At 41.5% G+C, this 10,365-nt stretch overlaps 1 protein-coding gene across 1 annotated transcript; it reads right to left on the reverse strand.

The window, feature by feature from the left end:
- Positions 1-9,086: 9,086 nt before the first annotated feature.
- On the reverse strand, positions 9,087-9,921 carry LOC110495190 (urocortin-3-like). The gene has a single exon (XM_021570508.2). The coding sequence runs from the start codon at positions 9,916-9,918 to the stop codon at positions 9,541-9,543; it is 378 nt and encodes a 125-aa protein (XP_021426183.1). The 5' UTR covers positions 9,919-9,921; the 3' UTR covers positions 9,087-9,540.
- Between the last annotated feature and the right edge of the window lie 444 nt (positions 9,922-10,365).

The raw sequence follows: 10,365 nt of genomic DNA on the forward strand, positions 1-10,365 counted from the left end.
AAGCATTGATTATGTAAAAATGGGCTGCCATCAGTCAGGATGTGGCCCAGAAGCTAATTGACAGCATGTCAGGGCAGATTGCAGAGGTCTTGAAAAAGAAGGCTCAACACTGCAAATATTGACTCTTTGCATCAACTTCATGTAATTGTCAATAAAAGCCTTTGACACTTATGAAACGCTTGTAATTATACCTCAGAATTCCATGGTAACATCTGACAAAAATATCTAAAGACGCTGAAGCAGCAAACTTTGTGGAAATTAATATTTGTGTCATTCTTTTGGCCACGACTGTATATTGAGTTTTGGTTACCTTTTTTGCCACGCTTCTCCATCTCTGTGAAACACAGGTCCAATTTCTGATAATTTAATAATAATAATAAATAATTTAATTCACTGTCTCTTTTTTTGCTCCCTCTCTTTCCTACATCACTGGTTCTTTTACTTTGGTTTTAATCTGTCGACTGTATACAGTCAGTTCTATTCAGCAACTCTCTCAAGCTACCAAAAATAAAATGTAACAAATCCCAGTGCTGAATCAATAGATGGCAATACTAGTGAGCCCACTGATGTCAGTCCAACCGTGGTGTTGTTATCTGACCGATGTCTCATACACATCCCTTTAATAACACATCATAGAGTGGGAGTGCCCTGCCTTTTAACTTCTATCAGACCATCCACATTGCACAACCAGGATTATATTCACACCCCTGATCATTGATCTGACCAGGCCTGAGCAAAAAATGTATCATCTTCAACTGAGAATAGCAGCACACTAGACACGCCCACCTTGGCTTTCACTGTTACAGAATTGAAAAAATACATTTCACAGAGCACAGTGTCAAAACCTCCTGTAGTCATTTAGTTTGGTGACAATTTACTCTTTCACAATTTATTCTCTGTTGCCAGTTATTTCACACACTGTCTGTGACCCTCTAGCTTTGACACACATAAATGCCCCACAGCAATACAGAGCATTGACAATCTCTCTGGACCACAGGAACATTAACAACATACACACTCAAATGAAAAACACAATTCAACTGCATATCAAATCTAAAAGACAAGCAAACCACACACCCACCCACACCCCCTCTGGGAGCCAGCCAAATAAGGAAAGTGCAAAAACAGATTAAGGACAGAGGGATAAAATGCTTAAATGCACTACTGTGTATGCAGTCACAACTCACACCTCATCATGCAAGATTGTGGCACATTATTAAACACAGTGGCATTTCAGGATCATCTTCACTATTAACCCTGACTCAGTAATACTGCTAGGGTAAATCGGATCAACCTCACAGTACCAGGTTACCACTTGCCTTCTTGCAGAGGGTCAAAAATAGGTCAAGTGCCAGGGTCAGGACAAGTCAGAGCTTGACAATGGAAGCTACAGTACATTAGAACGTGTGCAAATGGCATTATGGTTGTGTGCAGATGCACAATAAGACACATTTAATTATATACACACACAAGGTCAAACTCAGGACAATGTCCAGTACATTCATGCTTCAACTCACACCGTGTCCTAGTCACATAAAGTGGCAATGCCTTCAATCGAGTAGGCAAAGCCAATTATATTTGAACTTACTCTGTCGATTGATTGTCTGTGGTGTTGGTCAATCAGCTGGTTGAACATTTGTCAAACTATGTGCAGAAATGTATTATTAAACGGACTTCAAAACGCGGGTCCATGTGTGTGGGAATCAAAATGTTTGCTCATGACCGAAGGCACTTGGACAAGACGCGGAGTACACGCAAGCATACTAACAGGTGTTTACATGGTTTTGCTCATGTGCCAGGTCAACGTCAGTAGCAGAATTCTAAAAAGTCGGGTCAACAATACTTTTCTGTGTATATTTTGTCTTAAATTTTGAGATTCTGAGGTGACCAACCAAACAGAAAATTGGTAGAGTAATTTTATTCAACATTTTGGTTTTAAAAAAGGTACAATTGCACGGTTTTGCAGTGGTTTGTTTCAGACTGTATTCCAGTCGAAGTCTGATTTATTAACTGTGGTGAAGTTAGCTTCATATTAAAGATTTGTATTTTGCTCGTCAATACCTCAACGGAACATGACAGGATGATGGAAATGTCATATTCTAAATCAGCTGATGATAACGAACAAGTTATACCCCTTGTTTTTTTCAATTCCGTGCTATATTTACTTTTTGGAGGGGAAATGTAGCCTAAACGTTGCGCTCCTAGTGTTAAAGGGCCATCTTAAAACTGCAACGCCTAGTATTGCATGTTAATTTTAAAAAGTCAGCACCTTCTCAAACCAATTGATATTGTTCAGAGAGACTTCTTCTCTCATATCAACGGCAATTAGGATTTTTATTTACTTGATATTTTCCTTTTATTCACTTTACATAAAAATACTGCCAAAAAACGTCAATAGCTTCAACCTCATTTCACTTTCATGATTACAACCAACTGTCATTGCTTCAGGGACCTCATCCTTCCAATCAAAAGCAGTAACTTTGTATTTTTCACTCTTAAAAAAAAATCTATTTGCAGTGAGTTTACGTTGAAAGTAAAGTATACGGGCGCTCAGAGTCTAGAGATGGAGCGCCGTCAATAGGTCCACAGTTGGGAGAACGACTGCCCCCTCTCGACTGCCCCCTGCAACTTCACTTCCTGGAGTAGCTGAAACTGCGCATGTTATGTCTCCATGAGACACCATCTTAACCGACTTCATTAGGCTACAATGCACTATCGAGTCTTTACATAGGAAGGAAGGGTGTCATGTGATCAATGGCTTTGTCCATTCTTTTATACACATTGTTAGGAGTGTATAGTGGGGACTGAACCTTGTAACCTGTTGGAGGTTACCAGGTTCAGAGAGCGTGCTTGGGACACCAGATGCCTGTGGTTCCTGGCAGTGGGCCTACAGAGGTCTTAGTGGTGGGGGCTTAAGTGCGGGTGCCCCGGTTCGTGAGGATCTGGAGGTGAATGAGACTGACCGGAATGCAGTTATGGGTGATGTCCAGGGAGAGGGGTGTTGCCTGTGCAGGAAGAGTAAATGTGTAGGTCTGGAGGTCCAGGGAGTAAGCTAGACTCTCAGCCCCAGGGAGAGGGCAGGCAGACAGGGCAGGGAGTGTAGGTCCTGGAGATCTGGACTTAGTTTGTGGAACTCCAGTGTAAGGAGTGGAGCTCCAGGAAGGGCGAGGCAGCAGTGAGGGCCAGACAGGGGTGGCTTGACTGGGGGAATAGGTCACCTGGTCAGTGGGGGACTTTCTGGTCCTCCAGAGTGGACCAAGGAGGGTGAGGCAGGAGTGAGGCCCAGACAGTGGTGCCTCGAGTCACAGAACGGTCACCAGGTCAGTGGGGGCCTGACTGGAGGTCAGGTAGGCCCCAAGGAGAAGGCTCATTTGAGAAGGTGTTATGAGTGACACTGTCCTTCCGGGCAGCCTGGCGACATTAAATTCTTCCGCTGCTTGGTCATTCGCTAGTTACTGAGACTGCCATCATTGAAGTCAGTTGTGGTGACGTGGTGCATGAGGGATGTTGTACAAAACAAAGTCATCAGCGATTGGATAACCTCTAACTAATTAGAGTATCAAAGCCAATGACATTTTCAGAGTACAGATTTACCCATGTGTGTTCTGGCTCTGGCCCAACCCATCAGTTCCTGGACCAATCAGATGAACTTGAATGTGTTCGCAATCAGTGAAGGGTCAGGGAGATACTCCGATCCAGACTCATTGCGGAGAAAAAAAACGAACGTCCTTTGGGCATGGCATAGCATTTGGCCGGAGCAAGGAGTCTGGGTAGCCAGGCAAGTGTGAAATGGCTGGCTGAGGCCTACAGTAGGTGACGGACACTGTCCTTCTCGGGTGCAGAGCAGGGTTCCTTGGGTGGTCCCCCAGTGCTCCCTGGCACTTTCCCTGGGGCAGGGAGCTGGCTGGAATAGTGATCCTGGCATCCTTGGCCGTGAGTCGCCCCCTCCCCTCCCTGGGTGGCCCCAGCCCTCCCTGGCTCTCTCAATTTTTTTCACGTAAATTACATTAAAATTCATTTTAAAACATTGACAAAGTAAAAAAACACTCAAGTAATTGCCGTTGATTAGTGATATAGTCCCTGAACCAATAAAAGTTGGTTGTATCCATGAAAGTATTATGGGGTTTAAGCTATTGAAGTTAAGTAAGTATTTTTCCTATTTAAAGTCAATTAAAATGATTGGCGTTGATTGGAGAGGACAGGTCCTTGAACTTATTAAAGTTGGTAGAGTTCTCTCATGAGATTTCAAAACTGTTGAAATTTCAGTTAACAGTGGGTTCAAATTGCACCTTTAAGATGGTCCCTAAACTGCAGTACAAGGAGAATCTGCCATTGAAATGACTTTGAAGATCACTTTTTGTAAACAGAACTGGACTACCGGTGAAGCTTCTTCGCTATCGTCAGCCGATTCAAAATGTAATTTATACCATACTGGCATGTTCTGTTGAAGAGGTATTGATGAGCAAAGTCTGAATCTTTAATATAAAGGTAACTTTACCGTAGTGATTTACAGGGCAAACGAGGTCCCAGCTCCATTAGGCATACTACTTAGAAATCTTCAATGAATGTCAGGGGCAAACGTAAATCTACCAATTTGCAATGAAAACAAACTTACTTGTTGGTATACCTTTGAGCAAAAAAGCCTCTCCTTATGGCTGTCTGCTGAGTGTCATCCACTAAACCATCATTGGCACCTTTTTAAATCACGTAATAAAACATAATTCCTGTTCTGAACGCTATAAACGCTGAAATTCACTAAAGGTGTTCTTAGTATTTTTATAATCATGGTATTTTTGCATGGTTTATAAATTGCTTCAATGCTTCATCCAACTTTGTGTGAATAACGACATCATGTGGAAAAATGATGAATGACCTTGAGACACCCGTGAGGCTGCTGTCGGTCGGGCACTGCATCATCTGGGCAACGAATTAATCCCGCGGCGGTCGAAGCTATCAGATGTGATCTCAAGTATGACCTGTCACAGCACAGAAATTGCTCAATTCACTACTGCTCTGATGCACCTCAGACCCCTTTGGGGTAGTATACAAATGGTAGACCACATGATAAGCTGTCAACTGTGGCTTCGGTTATGCAGGAAAGTGCCCTAGAATTTGGCCCCAGGGTTCAGTGACTCATCTGTATTTTCTTTTCAAATATACATTTCTATTTCTTAAAATAGCTGTTAACTAACTTATGTTGTCTATGTTGGTGGTGTAGTAGTAGTAGACTACACATGACAACAGAAGCCAAATGGGGGAGTGAGACCTTAAATAGTTGGTTCATTAAAGGCATTTATTTTATTCTTCAGAAATGTATGATATGGACCTGGCCAAAAGTAATCATACAAATTGTGCTGACACTATTTCTGTATAGCCTATGGTAGGCTATTATAGAAATAAATACACATATATACACTACCGTTGTAAATTACTATTGTAGCTGGAAATGGCAGATTTTTTATGGAATATCTACAGAGGCATACAGAGGCCCATTATCAGCAACCATCACTCCTGTGTTCCAATGTCGCGTTGTGTTAATTTTCAAAGGCTAATTGATCAGTAGAAAACACTTTTGCAATTATGTTAGCACAGCTGAAAACTGTTTTTCTAATTAAAGAAGCAATACAACTGGCCTTCTTTAGACTAGTTGAGTATCTGGAGCATCAGTATTTGTGGGTTCGATTACAGGTTCAAATGGCCAAAAACAAATACCTTTCTTCTGAAACTCATCAGTATATTCTTGTACTGAGAAATGAAGGCATGCAAGAAATTGCCAAGAAACTGAAGATCTCGTACAACGTTGTGTACTACCCCCTTCACAGAACAGCACAAACTGTTTCTATCCAGAATAGAAAGATGAGTGGGAGGCCCCGGTGCACAACTGAGCAAGAGGACAAGTACATTAGCGTGTCTAGTTTGAGAAACAGACACCTCACAGGTCCTCAACTGGCAGCTTCATTAAATAGTGAACAGGCGACTCCGGGATGCTGGCCTTCTAGGCAGAGTTCCTCTGTCCAGTGTCTGTGTCCTTTTGCCCATCTTAATCTTTACTTTTTATTTTTATTTACTTTTTATTGGCCAGTCTGAGATATGGCTTTTTCTTCGCAACTCTGCCTAGAGTTGCAAAGGTTAGAGTCAGTTTGATCTGTTCTGTGAAGGGAGTAGTACACAACGTTGTACGAGATCTTCAGTTTCTTGGCAATTTATCACATGGATTTGATGTTATTTTAATGGACAAATGTGCTTTTCTTTCAACAACAAGGACATTTCTAAGTGACACCAAACTTTTGAACGGTTGTGTGTGTGTGTTGTTGGATTCGGGCTAAACTTTGAACCTCTTTGGGCGAGGAGGCAGTATTGTGACTTCCGGATGAAAAGCGTGAAACACTCTACAGTTTCTACAACTGTTAAAATAATGTATGTGAGTATAACAGCACTGATATGGCAGGTGAAACCCAGAGGAAAAACCATTTTTTAAATATATTCAGCCTACCACTGTTTCCAACGGCTGTCATGTTTATTATGAGGTGAAATCCTCCCAGATTGCAGTTCCTAGGGCTTCCACTAGATGTCAACAGTCGTTAGAAAGAGTTTCAGGCTTGTTTTTGGAAAAATTTGCTAGAATTTGTAGTTTTTCTAAGTGGCTCCCATTTTGGCTGTAGTGTTTTCATGTGCGTGGATGAGAGCTCTTTATTTGTTGTTTATCTCCGGTAAAGACAATAACGATTCTCCGTCTTACATTTTATCATTTATTTACATATTAGGGTACCTGAGGTTTGATTATAAACGTTGTTTGACTTGTTTGGAGAAGTTTATTGATAACGTTTGGGATTCATTTTGTATGCATTTTGAGGAGGGAAACCGGTGGATTATTGAATGAAGCGCGCCACCTAAACTGAGTTTTTGGGGTTATAAAGAAGGACTTTATTGAACAAAAGGACCATTTGTGATGTAGCTGGGACCTTTTGGAGTGCCATCAGAAGAAGATCTTCAAAGGTAACGCTTTTATGATATCGCTATTTCTGACTTTCGTGGCGCACCTGCTTGGTTGAAAAATGTTTTTCACGCTTTTGTATGCGGGGGGCTGTCCTCAGATAATCGCATGGTGTGCTTTCGGCGTAAAGCCTTTTTGAAATCTGACACAGCGGCTGGATTAACAAGAAGTTAAGCTTTATTTTGATGTATGACACTTCTATTTCTGTAATTTGAATTTCGCGCTCTGCAATTTCCCCGGATGTTGTCGAGGTGGGTTGCTAGCGGAACGCCTGCGCCAGAAAGGTTAAAGACATGATAGATCAGACGCATAGTATATAAAGGAGAGATCTGTAGAAAGACAGATTGGCTATGGAATGTGCTGGGTGGATGGGAGAGAGTCACGGGAGTGCGATAGGTGATACGAGAGGACATCTGTGGATTAGGCAAAGGAAGGGTTGAGGTCAGGAGGTCAGGTCAGATCCCCTGAAGGGAGAAATAATGGTTATACAGTATTATCCCGTTACCCTCTTCCTGTGGAAACATAAAATGTAAGGATTGGAGAGAAGGAGGAGTGTCCAAAGTGGGGCATACAGTTGATGTTGGAAGTTTATATACACCTTAGACAAATACATTTAAACTCCTTTTTTTCACAATTCCTGACATTTAATCCTAGTAAAAAGTCCCTATTTTTAGGTCAGTTAGGATCACCATCTTGTTTTAAGAATGTGAAATGTCAGAATAATAGTAGAGAGAATTAATTATTTCAGCTTTTATTTCTTTCAACACATTCCCAGTGGATCAGAAGTTTACATACACTTAATTATTATTTGGTGACATTGCCTTTAAATTGTTTAACTTGAGTCAAACATTTCAGGTAGCCTTCCACAAGCTTACGTTGGGTGAATTTTGGCCCATTCCTCCTGACAGAGCTGGTGTAACTGAGTCAGGATTGTAAGGCCTCCTTGCTCGCACACACTTTTTCAGTTCTGCCCACAAATTTTCTATACGATTGAGGTCAGAACTTTGTCTTGGCCACTCCAATACCTTGACTTTGTTGTCCTTATTAAGCCATTTTGCCACAACTTTGGAAGTATGCTTGGGGTCATTGTCCATTTGGAAGACCCATTTGCGACCAAGCTTTAACTTCCTGACTGATGTCTCATCAGACCAGAGGACATTTCTCCAAAAAGTACGATCTTTGTCCCCATGTGCAGTTGCTTGCAAATCATAGTCTGACTTTTTTTGGTCGGTTTTGGGGCAGTGGCTTATTCCTTGATGAGCGGCCTTTCAGGTTATGTCGATATAGGACTCGTTTTTCTGTGGATATAGATACTTTTGTACCTCTTTCCTCCAGCATCTTCACAAGGTCCTTTGTTGTTGTTCTAGGATTGTTTTGTACTTTTTGCACCAAAGTACGTTAATCTCTAAGAGACAGAACGCGCCTCCTTCCTGAACGGTATGACGGCTGCATGGTCCCATGGTGTTTATACTTGCATACTATTGTTTGTACAGATGAACGTGGTCCCTTCAGGCGTTTGGAAATTGCTCCCAAGGATGAACCAGACTTATGGAGGTGTACAAAAATCTCTCTATATATATGTGTATATATATTTGTATACCTTTATTGAACAATTGATAACAGGCTATATTTCCTTCATAAACATATTCTTTGATGAACATGATTGTTTTTGTACCATCATCTTAGGCGTTTTGTAGGCCATATTACCTCACAAACTGCACCACCTGAACACCATCCAGTACTTCCAGGAGTCCAAACAAATGCTTATTTGTAATTTGCTTATGCATCTATCTGAGTTAAGTACTGGTCTGTGCTGTGACTAAAAATTACTCTCAGAAATGCTGCTTTAATTTTCCAATTGACTTGGGATCAAGCATTAATCAACTAGATGGATGATCTCTAACAGGGACCTCTGTCTCGGGTCAATTTCCTCCCTGTGCCATAGTCCTGTTATCAGTCTTCTTGTTGGGAATGATGCAGGGTGATATTACTTATCCGTTAGTGCTTTATTGGTTACTGATGCTTGTAATTAATAAACGCCTCTGACGTCAATGCAGAAGAAATAAGCTGTACACAAAGAAATTAGGTTATATTATCTGATTTTATTTTCCAACCTTTCCTTAGTTTGTTACACATACAAATAAAAACAATAAACAGACTCCAAATGGTTCCCTGCCTATTACTATTTCAGAAGATTATCTGCCCACAAATTATACATTTTTCCCACTGTAGCGGAGACAAAAGACCAGCTTCATCTTACATTTGATGTGACATTTAATTAGCACAATTTGTTATATCATAATTTTTATATAACGTTTCTGTACAGGCAGACTGTGGATCTTTATGGCATAAAATGAGGTAAGAATTATGCAATAGAAATATAAAACAGATAAAGGGCTAAACTAATTAAAGACTTCAAGATGTCTTTTCCTCTAATAACAACCCTTCCTTCCCATAACCTATCCATCCCTTAACCTGATTTTGAAGACCCACCCTGGTGAGTTGAGAATTGCCCCCCTTAGCCTTTGCCCATACGACCCCATCCCTCATTTCCTTTTCCCAATGCGTGCCATCAGCTCTGCATTAGCAGCAGCCTTGGCTCTCATGTCGTGGTTCTTGGCAAGGTCTATGAGGACACTGAGGATGCTGGTGGGGACATCCAGGGACAGGGTGAAGCGAGACCCTTGCTGGGCTCTCTTGGAGACCTGGGAGGCCGGACGTGGGGCTCTGGTCTGCCGGGGTGTTGGATGGAACTCTGGGGGGAGCAGAGGGCCCAGGATGCCACTGCGGTTTACGAGTTTGACAGCCAACAGGTCTCCCGTGTCTTCTTTTCCCAGCTTGGCACTGGCAGAGTCCGTTCTCTGGCACTGGTTGCACCATGGCAGCAGCAGAGCCAGACACAGGCTTAGATGCATTCCTCGCATGGTAAGCACACTTGATCTGAGGGAGGAAAGGCAGAGAGCAAACTTTTTATAGTGAAAATCATACAATTTTGAAGCAGATTTGTTCATTTGCTCTAAATATAGCATGGTTCCCTCATGGTCCTTGTAATGATGGCATGGCACATCATTAATGTTTCCTCAACGATATGTAATTGCCATGACTAATGGTTACCCGCTGTGATATATTTACATATCAGTGGTTCTAATAGATTACTTAATTCCCGAACATTCTTGACTTAGTACACTACTGGTCCAAAGTTTTAGAACACCTACTCATTCAAGGGTTTTTCTTGATTTTTACTATTTTCTACATTGTAGAATAATAGTGAAGACTTCAAAACTATGAAATAACACATATGGAATCATGTAGTAACCAAATCAAAATATATTTTACCTTAATTTAACTAGGCCTAGGAGCAGTGGGTTAAC

Source organism: Oncorhynchus mykiss, chromosome 17 (assembly GCF_013265735.2).
Source record: "Oncorhynchus mykiss isolate Arlee chromosome 17, USDA_OmykA_1.1, whole genome shotgun sequence".
NCBI classification, from domain to species: domain Eukaryota; kingdom Metazoa; phylum Chordata; class Actinopteri; order Salmoniformes; family Salmonidae; genus Oncorhynchus; species Oncorhynchus mykiss.

What these genes read in the sequence shown, in the direction of transcription:
- LOC110495190 (XM_021570508.2), bottom strand. Translation starts at nt 9,918, where the DNA reads ATGCGAGGAATGCATCTAAGCCTGTGTCTGGCTCTGCTGCTGCCATGG.